The sequence below is a fragment of the Plasmodium falciparum genome, assembly GCF_000002765.6.
Source record: "Plasmodium falciparum 3D7 genome assembly, chromosome: 12".
In the NCBI taxonomy this organism is placed as follows: Eukaryota; Apicomplexa; class Aconoidasida; order Haemosporida; family Plasmodiidae; genus Plasmodium; species Plasmodium falciparum.
In genome coordinates this window covers 1,307,501-1,327,405 of record NC_037284.1, presented here as the reverse complement: position 1 = coordinate 1,327,405, position 19,905 = coordinate 1,307,501, and the positions used below count along the sequence as shown (strand labels likewise).

General features: G+C 16.3%; 3 protein-coding genes across 3 annotated transcripts; 1 reads left to right on the top strand and 2 right to left on the bottom strand.

Moving 5' to 3' along the window:
• Positions 1 to 66: 66 nt before the first annotated feature.
• Positions 67 to 1,922, top strand: PF3D7_1232000 (phenylalanine--tRNA ligase; the record flags this gene model as incomplete). Its single annotated transcript, XM_001350678.2, has 2 exons — positions 67 to 1,647; positions 1,833 to 1,922. The coding sequence occupies 2 exons, from the start codon at positions 67 to 69 to the stop codon at positions 1,920 to 1,922; spliced, it is 1,671 nt and encodes a 556-aa protein (XP_001350714.2).
• A 243-nt stretch (positions 1,923 to 2,165) lies between these two features.
• Positions 2,166 to 5,426, bottom strand: PF3D7_1231900 (WD repeat-containing protein, putative; the record flags this gene model as incomplete). The annotated part of the gene is made up of 1 exon (XM_001350677.1): positions 2,166 to 5,426. The coding sequence occupies one exon, from the start codon at positions 5,424 to 5,426 to the stop codon at positions 2,166 to 2,168; it is 3,261 nt and encodes a 1,086-aa protein (XP_001350713.1).
• Positions 5,427 to 7,235: 1,809 nt separating this feature from the next.
• On the bottom strand, positions 7,236 to 12,710 carry PF3D7_1231800 (asparagine-rich protein, putative; the record flags this gene model as incomplete). Its single annotated transcript, XM_001350676.1, has 1 exon — positions 7,236 to 12,710. One exon carries the CDS (start codon positions 12,708 to 12,710, stop codon positions 7,236 to 7,238), a length of 5,475 nt encoding a protein of 1,824 aa, XP_001350712.1.
• Positions 12,711 to 19,905: the final 7,195 nt, after the last annotated feature.

Genomic DNA, 19,905 nt, shown 5'->3' with positions numbered 1-19,905 from the left:
ATTTTTATTTTTTTTGTGTTACATTTTGTTAGCAAGAGGACGTAACCGTAACCCCTTGACCAGGAAATGTTTTTTTCCTTCTTTGTTTGTTTCATATTTGTTATTATTGAATTTATAGAAAGTTATAAAAAAAATCCACAGATCAGCGATATATATTTTAGAAAGCTTAATAAAAATTATCATATAAAAGATGATATAATAAATTACAATAGATTTAAATATGTTTACAAAATAAAGAATCATCCGTTAAATGAAATAAAAGAAGAGGTATTAAATTTTTTAAAAAAAAAAACATCTTTTTATTTAGTATATAATAAATGCCCACTTTATTATAAGAATTTATGTTTTAAAGAAATACTTATAAGAGATACAAACGAAACAACTTCAATAAAAAATAATTTCTATTTTTCTCATGATTATTTATATATTCCTCAAGCTACCTCTTTATTTCCATACATATATGATTTATTAAAAAATAATAACAAACAGAATATACAAAAATGTAATGATACAATATATGTAAGAAATAATCCGTATAGTGAAAATACACCTAATAATAATATTGATGTAAATAATAATATAGAAAAAAAGCAAGATAATTATATTAATAAAGAAATCGTTGAAAATAATAATGTACATATAATAAATAATTCAAACATATTAAATAAGCAAAGAGATAATTTTTGTATTATATCTAATATTTTTAGGAAAGATAATATTGATAAATTACATTTCCCCTTTTTTAATCAAATGGATATATATTTTAAAATAACCAACGAATTAGTACACAAAAAAAAACAACTTGTATATTTTTTGTGTGAATTATTATCCAACATCTTTGGACCTAATTATAAATGGAGAATAAGAAAAGATTCTTTTGATTTTACTACACACTCATTACAAGCAGAAGTGTTTCATAATAACAAATGGATAGAAATTTTAGGTAGTGGAATATTAAAAAGCAAAATTATTTTCAACAAAAAAAAAAAATATGAAATCAATGATTATCTAGCTGTAGGAATAGGCTTAGATAGAATTGCTATGATAAAATGGGATATTGACAGAATAAGAGATTTATATTTATATATTTATAATACAGAAAAAAATATATATTCTGTCGAGCAACATAATGAAAAAGATAAATGTTCACAACATATATCAAATGATATATTCAATAAAAATATAAATGAATATATTAACCATAATGACTCATATAATCATAATAATGTAAAAAATTATTTTTTGAAAAACAAAAAAAATGAAAACCAAAATGATAAGCACCAAGATGAAAATATTTTATTAAGTTCCCCAAAATTGGAAGGTCAAAAATTAAGACATAATTTATTAACACATATAAAACAAAAGATGCATATACAACAAAAACAAAAAATTATAAATATGCCACATGAAGAAGTTTTATATTTTTCAAATTTATACAATATAAAAGATGAACAACGAGATTTGTCCTTTTATTCAAATGAACAATGGAACAATGATGATTTTATAAAAAATATTATGGAATTAAAAAACATAAAAAATTTACACTTTTTGAAAACAGTTTATCTTTTTGATATATTTTTAAATGAACAATCAAAAAAAACAAGTTATGCATATAAATTTATTTATACGCCAACAACAAATATAAAGGTGCACTAATTAAAAATAAATAAATAAATAAATATATATATATATATATATATATATATGTATATACATTTATGTAAACCAAAAAATTATGTATATTATACATTCAAAAAAAAAAGGAAAAACTTTTTCATATATATATATATATATATATATATTTTTTTTTTTTTTTTTTTTTCTTTTTGTAGGAACAGCACGTTTTTAAAAACCATGTAAAAGAATTACATGAACAAATAATAACACAAATAACAAAAATGTACAATATAATTATTAGATAATTTCCGTTATATTTTTATATGATTTTATTATATTTAATTTAAAAATCGTATTACTTTTTTTTATGTCTTTTTTGAATACACATAAATATACATATATATATATATATATATATATATATATATATATATATATATATATTTATTTATTTATTTATTTATTAATTCATTCATTCATTCATTCATTTATTTGCCAAGTCATGTTTACATATTGACATTTTCCCATTTTCATTTTCATTTTCATTTTCATTTTTTTTGTATAATGGGGTATTTTAAAAAGTTCCATGAAAAAAGAAATTGTTCTAAGCCCCCAAAAACTAAATAAATTTTTTTTTTTTCAGAATTGTAAAAAAATTTCATACATAAAATACTACCAACTTTATTTATATGCTCAAAAATGTAAAAGTTAATAAACTGTGCAATTAATTGAGCTTCAATTTCTAGAATTGTATTTTCTTCATTTCTTTGTTTTCTATTATTATAATCCTCATGATATAAATTTATTTTATATATCATAATTTTTTTTTTTTTTGAAAATATTGCTATGTATAATTCACCATTCGTCATATAATAAAAATCAAAAAGAAGTATTTTAAAATTTTGAGGGAATTTTAATTTTGTGATATATAATTCATGACCTTGAGACACATATTTTTTTTCATTCTCTTTTTCTTGGTACTCTAACTTCTCAATATGATTATCTGCATGAATAATATCACTATTTATGTTATTACTCAGATTACTATTTACTATAACACCATTTGTATCATCTTTTATATCATGTATACAATTTTTTAAAACATTGAATTTTTTATTAAGAAGATTTATTAATAAATATTCTATAAAAATGAAATATATATTACTATTAGAAAGTAAAAATAAAATATTGTCTTTTAAATACATTTTATTTATTTTCTCATTCAAGTTTATATCATAACTATCAAATTCCATATTGTGATTAAAAAATAATAATTTCTTCTCATATAAAATAAAAACATAAATTTCGTTATTAAATATAGTAGATGCCATATATTTCTTTCCTTTAAATTCATACAAATTATTTAACAAATCATTATTCAATTTTAATATTTCATTAGTTATAATATTATATAAATACAAACCTTTTTCATTTAATATTACAAGATATGTATCAAATGTATTGGGATATATATTATTATTCATATCACTTTTTAAACCTTCCATTTTCATCATATTCATTTTTTTTCTCTTTTTTTTTTTATTTTCTTTTGTTACATTGTTTTCTATTATATCTATATGGTTATTATTTAAAGATACGGATTCATATACACAATGCGAATTCGCTTGGACATCATTTGAATTATTTGTCTTTTCAATAATATCATTTACATTATCATAGTCAAATAAAATATCTTTATTTTTTATAATATTTTTTGGCTTTCCAAACCAACATATAGATATTATATGTTGATTTTCCCTTATATTCGGAATGATTATATTTTTTTCCTGATTTGGTCTCTTTTTTTGAACCTTAGTTAAATAGAAAAATCCAAATACCGACTTTTTATTAATAAAAGCTATAATTGGTAATTGAGGATGATTAATTAAAAATATACAAATGTTAATATTATTTGAATATATCGAATTTAATATTTTATTATTATTATATTTTTTTAACTGTAAATTATATATATTTTCATTTCCTAGAGAAAAAATTATGTTATTATCAAAACAAATTATGTGATATATCCATAAACTTAAAGTAAATATTTTATAAACATTCTTCTTCTCATCTATTACATATAAACAATAAAATTTTTCTGAATCATATATATATATATACTCTTTATTATTTAATATAAAAAAAAATAAATAAAAAATTATTTTACAATTAATATGGAAAGATTTAATAATCCTTTTTTCATTTAAGTTGTACACATTTATAATACCTTTATCACTGGATATATAAATATTGTCGGCTGAATCAAAATGGATACATGTGTAATATTTCAAATCTTTTTTATCCGAAATGTTTTTGTTATTATCATTTTTATGATTTTTATTTGATGTATAAATCAAACTATCATCCTTATTTTGTTCTTCCATATTCTCATTATTCTCATATTTTTTATATTCCATATCATCACATATTATCTCCTTATAATTTTCATTTATATTTTTTTCACCTGTCTGTTCATGTAATTTCTGAACAGGGCAGGCAATTAAACAATGTTTTTTTTTTTTTTTTTCTTCTTCTTGGTCTTCTTCTACTTCTTGATTTTCACTAGATTTATCTATTTCATGTAAAATGATATTTTCCTTTTCATTGTTTTCGTCACGTTTTTGTATTATATTATTATTTATACAATTAATTTCTTTCATTTCATTAATATTATATATTTTTACATAATTTTTGGTAGAAAATGATAAATAATTTTGTCCTAAGTTATTAAATTTGGTTGTCATGGAATATAATTTTTCATGAACAAAATTGATAACAAAATAAATTTCAAAAAAATAAAATTGGACAACTTGGATACATTCCTTATAAGCTACAAAAATATAATGATTATTCTTAATATTATGATATAAATCATTTATATTTTGTACTTTAAAATATTCTTTAACATTTGTTTCTATAAGATTAATTTTTTCATTTCTTAATTTTTTTTTGATTTTCACATTTTTTTGAGGAACAAAAAAATAGACATTTCCTTGATCATCTCCATAAATTAATAGATAAAAAAGATTTTTGAATATTTTTAAATGTTTCTCATTATCTTTACAAGTGTTATAAGTATTATTTATTTTATCTTGTGATAATTCAAAACAGTACATATTCTTTGTTACAATTTGTTTATCAATATTATCTATGTCCACGATTTTTATTTTATTTTCATCATATATATCGTTGAATAATTTATTATATAAACTATTTTTTTTACTTATATATAAAAAATTAAATGTTAAGCAAGTAATTTGGTTTTTTTCACTAAAGCTTAAAAGCGATTTATTTTTTTCGACATCAAACAAATGAATTTCATTTTTTTCATTATAACAAAATAATTTATACGATAAGGAAATATTTTTTTTATAAGTATATTTTATAAGTTCATTTTCTTTTTCAACTAAACAAGTAGTTAAAGGTACAAAATCCAATAGCATATATTTGTTTATAATATTAGATAATTTTAATATATAATCAATATTTATATAAAAAACACATGACAAAACTTTCTTCTCATTAAACATATTAACATGTACTATTTCATTCTTTACAATTCTTCTTATAATTACACTAAATTTATGTATTGAGCATGTCACATAATCTTTTACTTTGAAAGCACACAAATTGCTATAATATTTTACAACAGGAATGGGTGGACAAAATTGCCCATTAAACCAAAATAAAGATGGAAAAAATAAAATATTTCTTAAATCATTTTTTTTTTTTTCTTTTTCTAATATATCATTTCTATATATTTTTAAATCATATTGAAGTAAATTTTCATATTTTGTGTCAGGCATCTTTATAAATCATACATATGATAAATATGTGCAAAAAAAATATATATATTATTAAATATATATATTATTAAATATACATATATATATATATATATATATATATATATATATATATATAAATATATGTATGTACATATTTTCTCTTATTTTATTGGAGAAATATTACCATTTGTATTATTAAAATATATAATAATATATTCCTTAAATAAGGAACGTGTTTATTTCCCCTCATTTCAAATAAAAAAAAAAAAGAGTAAAATACAAAAAAAATTAATATAATAATAATAAAGTTAATACAAAAGAAAAAAAAAAAAAAAAACAACTAAAACATCTGTTAAATCTTTTTGAATTTAATTTCAATTTAAATAAAAATTAATTATATAGAAGTAATACAAAATTAAAAAAATCTACAATGAACTAAAAACATTACAGTAAGAAAGAAAAAAAAAAAAAAAATTAAAATAAAATAAATGCAATATAATATATATATATATATAATATATACAATGATAATAAAGCTTTATGATTAATTACAATTCATATTTTTAATACTTTAATTAAAATCAATTTAAAAAATAACTACAGTTTTTAAATATACATTATATCACATATAATAAAATGTATACATGTTTTTATATATTATAATTACACAATAAAAATTATGAAACTACCAAAATCATTAATAAAAGTAAAATAATACTTAATTATATAATAAAACTAATATATATATATATAATATATTCACTCGTACATATTTAATAATATCTTTTATGTCATATAATATATATATAACATATATTTTATAAGTATTTAGAACATATTTTTTTCGACATTCTTTAAAAGGATATAAAAATAAATAAAATATTCATAATAATTTAAAAAATATATATATATATATATATATGATATAATTATAAATGTAATAAAATATAATAATAGTATCTTAATTATAAAACAAAAGATCATTTGTTTTTTAATATTTAAATTAATGAAAAAATAAAGAAAGCTTTTAATTGGATATATAATATTATATATATATATCGTTATAACCACCATATAATTTCACAAAAATATAAAATGTATTATTTATTATATATATTTAAAAATATATTAAAATTTACTTTTTTTTAACAAGGTTAAAAATATAATTTATTTCTTATTATTGTTCGTATTTATAAATTAAAAAAAAATAAAACAAGAACAAAGTTATTTATATTAATATATAATTCGGATTAATATGTCATATATATATAATATATATAAACATTTTTGATTATTTTGAAATCCATAAGAAATTTTAATAAAATAATAATAAATATAAAAAAAAAAAAAAAAAAAAAAGAAATAATAATTTTCATAAATTTATAGAACAATACATTTAACATTAAGAGAAAAAAAAAAAAAAAAAAAAAAAAAAATTAAAAATTAAAATAATATTTATAAAATATATTTAAAAATTATAAAATAATATAATGGTTACAGGCATATATATTTAAAAAGTTTGTGTTATATAATAAATATACTACGTAGTTACAATATTTTTATATTTTTTAAAACTTAAAATAATGTATATATAAAATAAAAGGGAAAGACAGGCATGATAATATGTGCTGGTATATTTATAAAAAAAAAAAAAAAAAAAAAAAAAATGATAAAATACTATTTAATACTACTCATTAAATGTTTTATACTTACCAACTCTGTAATGTATTTATATTTACATTTATATTTATAATACGGTAATAATTTATAATGCACAATATATATATATATATATATATATATATATATATATAACATATTTCATTTTTAAAAAAAGTTTACATAACTGTTTGTAAAATTTTGATCAGTATCTATGTGTGAAGATGCATGAAAAGGGTAACTTAGAAAATTTTTGTTATCCTCATCATTAACTTTGATGATATTATAATCTCTCATTTTTTCATCATTTTTTTTGATATCTTTAAAATTATCATCATAATTAGTATAATTATTATTTAAGGTTAAATCATTCAAAAAATTTTTTGGATTTAAAGTACTTCTATATAAAGAGTTATTATTATTATTATTAATGTTGATACTATTGTTATTATTATGTTTTATATTTTCCATATGTGTATAATTATCATTAATTGTTGCATCCATATTAAATGTTGTATTTTGATTATTTTTCATATTAGAATTTGGACTAGGCATTTCACAAGAATTATAATAGTTTGTATATAAAATTTTCTTATTATTGTTATGTACGTTAAATTTGTCATCTTGATAATAATTAAAATCATCTATCACGATAGCACCATTAGTAGGAGTACTACTATTAAAACTCGATAAATGAAGAAGCTTATTATTATTACTACTATTTAATTGTAGATTAGTATGTGGAAAATCATCATGAAACATATTATTATTATTATTATCATTATTATTATCATTATTATTATCATTATTTGTTTGATTAAAATTCATCATATAATTTTGTTCATCACAATTCATAACATTATTATATGGAAGTTTGTCATAATTTGTTTGGTATTCTCTCATTTTATTAATGTTACCATTATTGGATGTAGAGGAAACAACTGTAAGTAAAGTATTTTCATTAGGTGATGGGAAATTCTTTGGATATGTGTGTCTTTGTAATAAACTAGAATTTGATGTTCTTAAAAAAGTTTCATTATTATATGAATGTTTTTCTTCATATTCCATATCAATATCGTTAATAAAATCTATATTAATTAAATTTTTCAAATCATCTTTTAAATCCTCATTATTTACATATTTTTCATTCAATAATTCTTCATTCAATAATTCTTCATTCAATTTATTATTATAAGTGTTTAAACATTTTAATTGATTAACCCTTTGTCCACAATTTGAAAAAGTATTACTACCACTATTAGTATTATTCAAATAGCTATTTTTATAATTTGCCAAAAGTAAATTATTTTCCTTTTTACTATTTATATCTATATTATTATTTAAAGGATTTACATATGCAACATTTTTATCAGCATGTGCATTCATATTATGATTACCAGGATGATTATTAATATGATGATTATTAATATGATGATTATTACTATGATGATTATTAATATGATGATTATTAATATGATGATTATTAATATGATTATTATTAATATGATTATTATTACTATTCATATTATTACTATTCATATTATTACTATTCATATTATTACTATTCATATTATTACTATTCATAATATTACTATTCATATTATTACTATTCATATTATTACTATTCATATTATTACTATTCATATTATTAATATTTTCAGTATTACTATTATATGAAATAAATTGTTCATTCAATAAATTCATATTATTTCCATTGCTTGTAAGAGAAGCATAATGTGTGTTTTTCTTAAGATTGAAATTATTTGCCAAAAAATCTTTATTTGTATTATTCACATTATTGTTACTTAATATGTTATTACTTAAAATATTATTATTCATTATGTTGGTACTATTCATGTTAGTATTATTATTTATGGTGTTACTATTTATATTATTGAGGTTGGCGTTATTTAAATTTACACTAGCACTACTCAGCATATTATTATTATTATTAATATTATTATTATTATTAATATTGTTATTATTATCATTATTGTTGTTGTTATAATTGTTCGTATTCAAAAAATTAAGATTAGATAAAATAGAACCATTTCTATTCAAGCTTTTATTTTTCAGAAGATACATATTATTACTACCATTATTATTATTAATATTATTATTATTATTATTAACATTATTATTATTATTGTTATTGTTCACATTAATATTACTATTAATATTAATATTGTTGTTATTATTTCTTGATGATGAGGTTCTAGAAGCAAACATAGTATTATTATGATTCAAATTATTATAATTCATTATATCATTTTCATTTTTATTTATCATAGTAGTAGTTGTTGTTGTGGTAAGGGTGTTATGTATATTTTTCATAACGTCTGTGTTAAAATGATCAGTATTTATATTCAGAGTATTATTATCTATTTTTGTTCCTACAAATAATCTATTATTAATATCTTTCATATAATTTTTTGCACCGGTACTACTACTACATAGGTTATTTAAATCATTATTAGTTTTATTTGTTATGGTATTATTCATCATAACAGCATTATTACTTCCTAAAAATCCATGTACATTTACACCAGGTGCATAATAACTATTAATTCCAGCAACTGGTATGGATAAAGAATTATTCACAATGGCATTATTATTATTATTACTATTATTATTATTATTATTATTGTGGTGGTGGTGATGTTCATCTAATAAAATAATATTATTATTTTTATTATTATTATTAATATTATTAATATTATTATTAGGATAGTTTTCATCATGAATATTTATATTTGCATTTTTCATATTGGAAAGACTATTTTTATCTTCATTTAAAAGTTTATTCATGGTAATATCATTTTTATTTTGTAATATCACATTTTTATTATATGTATCATAATGGAAATCTAATTTTTCCATATTCTCTATAGTATCCATGTCTTCTTCACATACATTAAAATTATCCTTAAATAAAAATAAATCTTGATAATTTTTATTCAACTTTTTCATCTTCTTAAATTCAGCTGCAGATGATCTGGGAACAGCTCTTTCAATTCTAAGATCACGAACAGATATACTACTTCTCAAAGGAATATTAAAAAATCGAAACATATCTTCTTTCCATTTATCAGGAGTATTTTTATACGCTTTCAAAAAATTATTCATACATATCATACTTTTAAATTTTATTTTTATATGTGACCCTTTTGGTGGATGGAAATAAATATTATCTATTTCGTCATAACCCATCACTCTTAAAATATACAACATTTGTTCTTTAGCTACGATATATTCACTTAGTTTATTTCGTTCAGCTGCACTTTTTGGTAACTCCCTAGGATATTGACACCTAGCACTCTTAGGTACCCAAGAAATATAAACCATCATATCACTAAAGTATTCATTAACTAAATTATTTGCACTTCCTACAATATTATTTAAAGGACTCTTTACTTGGTTATTAAATTGGTTCGATAGTTGTTTTGATAGTTCATTATTCATATTACAATTTCCTTGAGTCGTTAGCTGATTATTTAAATGATTATTCAATGGAATATTATATTGATCATTATATTGATTAATTAAATTATTATTAAAATGTGTATGATTAAATTGGTTATTGTTATTAATATTGGTGGTATTATTGTTCATATTATTGTTCATATTATTATTCATATTATTATTACTAATATTGTTATTATTGTTGCTAATATTATGGTATATATTATTGCTCATATTATTGTACATATTATTATTATTACTATCATTATTATTATTATTAATGGTGATGGGGTAGTGATTATTAAATTGGTCATTATAATGTATTTTCATAAAAGTACTATTATCACAATGAACATTATTCATATTATCATTATTATTTAAAATATCATTCGAATAGTCCTCACCATTTTGATTTTCATTTGTAATATTTGTTTCTTTTGAACTATTTTCTTTCATTTTTTTATCCATAAAAGATGATTCTGTTAAACATGTAGACAAACTGAATTGTGTTTCATTATTATTATTATTATCCTTACTAAAACAGTTAGATATTTGTTTATTTAAGTTCAACTTATTTATTTGGTTCGTTTTATTACTTGCATTACTTTCTAAACTAACATTAGTATCATTACTCAATACATGGTTATTTTCAAATATATCTGAATCATGTATACGATCTATTTTTTCAACATATTTATCTTCAAGAAAATTTCTATCCATGATTTTATTTATTTTTTCCTTTTTCTCAAATGACTGTTCTTCATCATCTAACACATTTTCAATAACATTTTCTAAAACACTTTCTACCTGTTCGGTTTCTCTTTTTAAATTTTCTACATGATTTACAATGATATGATTCTTCTTTTCAACTATATTATTATTAAAAGAATTGTTATTTGCTTTATTTAATATATACATAAATTTATTCATATTATATAATTTATTTATATATTTTTCATCCTTTATTTTGTTCTTATAAACATTTTTATATAACTCCTCTAAAATATAAATAATTTGCTTCTTACATAAAATTATATATATAATTCTTTTATTCTTATCTTCTTTTATATGTTCTTCAAATTCTTTTTTATATTCACCATTTAACATTTTTTCAAAAATGTCATAAAAAGATATTTTAATATCATTCAACATGTTATCATTCATATTAAATAACATATCATTCTTTTCATTCTGCATTTTTATTAAATATCTATTTAACATATTATTATTATCTTTTATTTTCTCGATTTCTCCTCTTAAAAACATTTCTATATCTTTACTTCCAAGTTTTACATCTTTAATTTGGTCAACAAGAAGAGTACACAAATTATCGAAAGATAATAATAATAGTCTACCTATTTCATCAACATATAAATCTTCTTGTTTTTTTATTTCTTCAAATAGTTGTTCTATTTTTTCTAATTTAGATTCAGCATATGGGTTCTTGCTTCTAACAAGTGCTTCTTGATTTATGTGTTCTTTGGGTTCGTTATTTTTAATAATTCTGCTATGGTCATTATCCAAAGAGGTTTTTTTTTTTATATAATTTAGGGTGCACACATTATTACTCTTGTTATCATTTTGTTCATTCAATGGATTATCCTTTAAAATTCTTGGATCGTCATTTTCGATCATTTGAGACTCCTTTTCAATAATTTGAGTCTCCTTTTCAATAATTTGTGACTTCCTTTCAATAATTTGTGACTTCCTTTCAATAATTTGTGACTTCCTTTCAATAATTTGAGGCTCCTTTTCAATAATTTGAGACTTCCTTTCAATAAATTGAGTTTCCTTTTCAATAATTTGAGTCTCCTTTTCAATAATTTGAGACTCCTTTTCTATCATTTTATCAAGTTTATTATTATTATGGTCTTTTTTTTCTGCTCCGCCTTCTGGTACTTGTTGGATGTCATTATCTATGACCTTATTCTCTTTAGATAAACTTGCATCATTTTCTGATGTTTTTAATTTTAATTTTTTAAAATTATTTAAACGATCTAATAGGCTGAATAAATACCTACCTTCTCCATTTCCATTTGTATTCGTATTTTTCCCTACATTATCATTATTATTTGTACAATTTTCTTTCTTCTCATTTTTTTTATCAACCTGTATATTTCCTTTTACAAAAGAATTTTCCTTTTTTATAATTTCAACTTGTGTTCTGGTGGTCTCTTCCATTTTTTTAACATAAAAATTATTAAAATAAAATATATATATATATATATATAAATAAAATAAAAAAAAATAATAAAGAAAGAACAATTAAATATTAATAAATTTATAAAACAATTTAACAATTAAAATATTTTTAAATAATTACAAAAATATATAAACACACAAATATAATATATATACATATATATATATATATATATATATAAAAATAACTTTTTATTTATATTAATACGAATTATAATATCATATAATCAAATAAATACAAACATAAAAAAAAGAAAAAAAAAAAAAATTTTTTAATATAAGAAATATTCCTGTCAGATGTAAAAATATTGAAATCACAAAATTCTAATAAGTACTATAATAAATAAAAAAAAAAAACAATTTTATATTATTCTCACAATAAGGAAAAAACGTAAGGTATATTTAAAAAATGATGTACAAAAATGTAGTCACACATATGTATACTTTTATGTATAAATATATAATATATTTTTTTTTCATGTAATGGAAAAAAAAAAATAAAATAAACTATAATAAAATATACAACAATAAAATAAACAACAATACAATAAACAATCTTAAAAAAATATCATAAAAAAAATCAGGTTCCCCTGCAATTTATTCTTTTATATCTATTTTAAAAAAAAAATAATAACAAAAAGTAAAAACTAAAAACTAAAAACTAATTATAAGGTCATAATATATACATATAATATAATATATTTTACAACAATACTTTATAATTAAATTTAAAAATGTAATATTAAAAATTCGTCAACTTTTTTCTTTATATATATTATTCTGGTAATTAAAAAAATTAGCATATCATGTTTATATTATTATATACACATATTAATTTTAAATTAAATATATGTGTGTTCTTATTATATACATATATAACATCATATGCTTTTCTAAATATATATAATAAGAAAAAATATATTTAATATATATCTTTTTCTTTTTAAAAAAATACAATATATATATATATATATATATATTAAAGAAAAGAACAATCATAAATTATATATAAATTATATCTAAATAAAAAAAGATTATGTAAAATCATAAATGGAAATAAAATATTAAAATAACATATAATATTAAAACAATAATAATTATTAAAACAAAAATCAAACTTTTCATAATTAATAATTAAATAAAATTACAAATAAATTAATTTCGTATTTTTATTCTTATTTTTATTTTTATTTTATTTTAGGTTTTTTTTTTTTTTTTTTTTTTTTTTTTTTTTTTTTTTATCTTAAGTGTATCTTAATCACAAATAAACATGAAAATATAAAAATTCACATATCTATTTATATTACATATATATCTTATTTTATAATACTTATTTATCTATTGCTTTGGTGTGTGTGTATATATATATTTACATATTATAATATACATTCTCTTTTTGTGTTTCTCATTTGTTATAACAAATATATACTATATATAACATATTTATATATATATATAATATATATATATATATATATATTTTTTTTTTTTTTTTCAAGTACATAACTTACCCCTTTTTCATATTAATACACATATATATAACAATATAATATTTTTTTCGTTTTTTTCTTTACATATATAATAAATGTTATATATATAAATATATATATATATATATATATATATATCTTTATTTATTATATAAGCATGTATTATTTTAAACTTGCAAGAAGAAAAGAATTAAATAAAAAAAAAAAAAAAAAAAAAAGCTCATTTACACAAATATAAATATATATATATTAAACACAAAATAATCTTATATATTTATTATATATAATATATATATATTTATATATCACTTATATTTATTACTATTTAAAAAAATGGGGTTCATATACAAAAAATTCAAAATAATATTATATACACATTCTCAAACATAACTAATCATATTTTTGAAAAACATATAAAATAAGAAATATTAAGTACATATATATATATATATATAATATATATTACTTTTTTCTTCTTTTCTCTATTCAATTCATATATATAAGATAATATAAATAAATATATATATATTTTTTTGGGGCATATAAGAACTTTATGATATATAAATATTTATAACAAAATTTTGTGTGTAAGCTAAAATGATTAAAAAAAAATAACAATGAAAAAAAAAAAAAAAAAAAAAAAACATTAAAATAAAAACATAGGTGTGTTTGAATATATAAATCAAACATTTAAATATTATTTGTAAAAAATAATAAGTATGAAAATATTATATATATATATATATAATATATAAATTTATATAATATAAAAAAATAGGTGTGATTCATTAAATAAAATACACATATAACACTATTTAATTTTTTTTTTTTTTTTATATATAATACATGTAGTTCAAAAATAGGTACATAAATAATACATTATTTACTATATATATAATATATTATATATATATATATATATATATATATAATGTATTTATTTATTTATTTATTCATAGGTATATAAAATACTATATATTTATAAATTTTAAAATATAAAGGTTTATATATATAAACACAATATATAATATAATATATAAATAAAAAATTAAGTATATATATATATATATATATATATATATTTTTTTTTTTTAACAAATATTCAAACTCATATATAACACATAAAACATATGTATAAATTATATATTAGTGAAATTGACTTTTTTTTTTTTTTGTTTTTTGTTTTTTTTCTTTTTTTTTGTTTTTTTTCTTTTTTTTTCTTATATTTTATATGTAACTTTTCTTAAAACATATAAATATAAATAATATATATATATATACATTATATATATAATATAAACATGTAAGAAATAAAAATAAGAATAAATTTATTTATATAAAAAAGTGGAAAAAAAAAAAAAAAAAAAGAAAGAAAGAAGGAAAGAAAGAAAGAAAAAAAAAAAAAACTTCAATCAAGAAAATAATAATATATGCATACATATATTATTTTTTATTTTACTTAAAAATATATTATTTAAAAAAAAAAAAAAAAAAAAAAAAAAAAACTTATATATAGCATATACACATTATTATATATATGTATATAAGATCAAAATATAAAATATATTTCTTCATAGAATATATCAAAATATTATATATATAAACAATATATATATATATATAATAATATAACTATATACTATAAAAAAAAAACAAAAAAAAAACACATTTATATAATTATATATATAAATACTCTAACAATAGTATATTATATATATAACAATATAAATGTAAAAAAAAAAAAAATTATTCAAAATTTTTTTTAATTTTCTAAATGAAGGTAGCGATAAAAAGTAAATTATAAATTACTATTATAATATATATTACCTTCATAGATAAAAAAAAAAAAAAATAATAATAAAATAAAAAAAAAAAAATAAAAAAATAATAATAATAATAATAAATAACTTAAACATATATCATTTTATATTTCACATAAACTAATAAATAATTTATATGTATTAATCTAAATAATTTATTTTGTTGTGAAATATAAAATCTTCAGCTGAAAATAAATGAAGTACACAAGTAATATATATAAAAAGGTATATAAATTATACTTAAAAGTTTTTTTTTTTTTTTCAACGTTTAAAAATATATTTATATATAATACACAAATATATAATTTTATATTATATTAACAAAATACATTTTACTATATATACACATATATGTATTCATTTAAAATAAATATTATAAAACGTCTATAAATCTAATATTATATATATACACATAAACATTAGAATAAAAAAAAATGTATAAATTATAAATATTATATATATATATATATATTATATATAATATGTACCCTTCTTTTTTTTTTTTTTTTATATATAAACTATGAAATATATATTTATATATAACAATATATATTCTTTATTATAAAAAATTAGTTTATATCAAAAAGAAAAAAAATAAAATAAATAAATAATAAAATAAAATAAAATAAAATAATAATAAAATAAATATAATTTATAAATAATACATTAAAATATTTATACAATAAATATATTTATGTATCTTTTAAAAACATATTACAGAAACATTGTAAAAAACAAATATATATATATATATATATATATTATATTATATTATATATAAATGTTATTTTTTCTTATTATAATATATAATATATATTTGTATATTATAATATAAATACATTTTTTCAAATAATTTTTTTTATTGTTTTATAAAATTTTTCCTAATAATAAAAAGAAAATACCTTACTTTTCTTCTTTCTAATATATTATTATATATATATATATATATATATATACATTTAACTTTTTTTTTTTTGTTTTTTTAATTCCTCGGAAATATTTTAAAAAAAAAAATTCATAAAAAACAATTAAATGAAAAATAGAAAAAAAAACAAAAACAAAAAGATAAGTAAACAAAAAGGAAAAATAAAACAAAAAGGAAATAAAAAAAAAAATATAAAAAGAAAAAGGGAGATACATAAAACAACAAAATATAAATATAAATATAAAAGAAAAAGAAAAAATAAATAATACAACGATATATTTTTTAATCTATACATATAATAATATTATATATATATTATATAATAATATTATATAATAATATTATATATATTATATATATATATATATATATATTATAATATAATATATAATAATAAATATATATAGGTTATTATTTTATAATAAACAGTATGTATAATAAAAAATAAATTGAAAATTTTAATATAATATGCCTTATTTATAACGAAAAAATATACATAAAATAAAAAATGTATTTTAAAATATTAGGTAAAAGAAAAAATAATAATATATTAAAAAAAATTAAAAAAATATTAAAAAAATGTATATGTTATATATCTATTCTACATATCATAGGAAATGGAAATAATTTATTTATATAAATATAATGCAGTGAAAATACTTGTAAAATAAAAATAAAAGTAATATATATATATATATATATAATATATATAATATAATATCTTTTCTTAACCATTTAAATATAATTATATAATATATATTATTTATAAATATTATATATATATAAATATATATATATTATAATATATATATGTATTTATCACGTGTATGTTTTAAAATATAATATTATATATTTATTTATTTTTTTTTTCACCTTTAATTTTGTGTCTATAGAAGGTATATACCTTCATTTAAAAAAAAAAAAAATATATTAGATTTTTTCCATTTGTATGTAAAATATATTATAATGAGAAAATATGAAAATTTTTTAGAAATAAAAAAAAATAAATAAATAAACAGTATATATATACATATATATATATTTTATCTTTATAATATTATATGCATAAAATACATACATAATATTTATTACCCTAGGGCATGTATTCAAATATTTAGGTGAAAAATATAATTACATTTTTATTAAATAATAAAAAGATATAAACAGTATATATGAACGTATACTATTATATTTTATGCATGTTTTTAAAATAAAAAAATATATATATAATTGTATTAAAAAAATATATATATTTAAAAAAATATTTTCCATAATTTTTGTATTGTTTTTTTTAAATTAATATATTCTTAAAAAAAAAAAAAGAGGAAATGCTCATTTAATTATAAGAAAAAAAAAATATATTATATATATATATATATATATATGACAAAAAAAAAATATTTTTTAACAATGAAACATAAATATATTTATGAATTATAAAAATATGATTCCACGTTGAATTATCCATATCCTTTTTTTTTTTTTTTTTCTGTTTCTTTTTTCTTTTCTTTTCTATTCTTTTTTTTTTTTTTTTTTTCATTGTATTATTTATTACGTGAAAATATAAATAATGAAAAAAAAAGAAAAAAGAACATATATATAATATTTTATTTTTCCTAAGAACATACATATATTTATATGAATATAAAAAAATATGTATATTTTATTTACGTAGGTATAGTTACAAACCAAAAGAATATCAAAAAAAAAATATATATATATATATATAAAAGAACATTTATATATAAATCATAATATATATATATATATATGAGTATATTTTTTTTTTTTTGTAATACATAAGCAAATTTGCATTTTAAAATAATAATAAAATAACAAACTGATTTTATAAAAAAAAAAAATAAAGTACTAAATAATACATTATATATATTATATATATAGATTAATATACCTGTATTTTTTTTTTTTTTTACGTATATTACATGTATTACCTTTTTGTGTACATTCATATTATATATATATATATGTGTATATTTAATTTTTATATATGTTAATAATAATTTTATATAAAAACAAAAAGGAAAAAAAAAAAAAAACCACATTTATATATAAATTGATTATTTTACGAAAAATACAAAATTAGCCACTAAAAATAATTGAACATACAAATTTTTTGTATATAATAAAAAAAAAAAAAAAATGAACATTTGATCAAGTATATATTTTTTTATGATGCTGTATATATTTTTATGTATATATTATTTATAATTTATAAGAATAGTGATATACATATGTGTATGACAAAAAACTCATAGGTATTTTGGGAAGATATATTTATTTATTATATTAATAAATATAAAAAAATATAAAGATTTAAATATTTAAAAAAAAAAAAAAAAAAAAAAAAAAAAATGTTATATAATCATTTGATGTTTTGCCCTTTTCTTTTTTTCTTTTTTCTTTTTTTTTTCCTTTATTATAAAGTATTAAAAAATGAAAATGACGATATTAACTGAAAGAAATATGTATGAATGTATGGATATTTATAATCTCTATATATTTAAAATGAAACAAAAAAAAATATCGCATATGGTATAACAAAATTTTTATTATAGGAAATTATAAATATGGTTCTTTTTTTTAATATTTATTTATATAAATAAATAAATATAAAAATATATATATGTATATATTATATATATATATATATATGCTTTTACAATGTGTACTTATATTTTTCACAGGTTTTTTTTTTTTTTTTTTTGTTTAAGAAAAAATTAATATGTATGCAGTTCGTATATCCTATAGATCAAAATGAATTTTGTTAAAGTCATATTATATATATTTTATTATATTGTAATTTTTTATTATTTCTTTATTATATCTTAAAAAAAAAAAAAAAAAATTAAATAAAATGCAGTTATTTTTGGTCATATAGCAGATACGCGTTTTGAAAACATATTCTTATAAAATATATA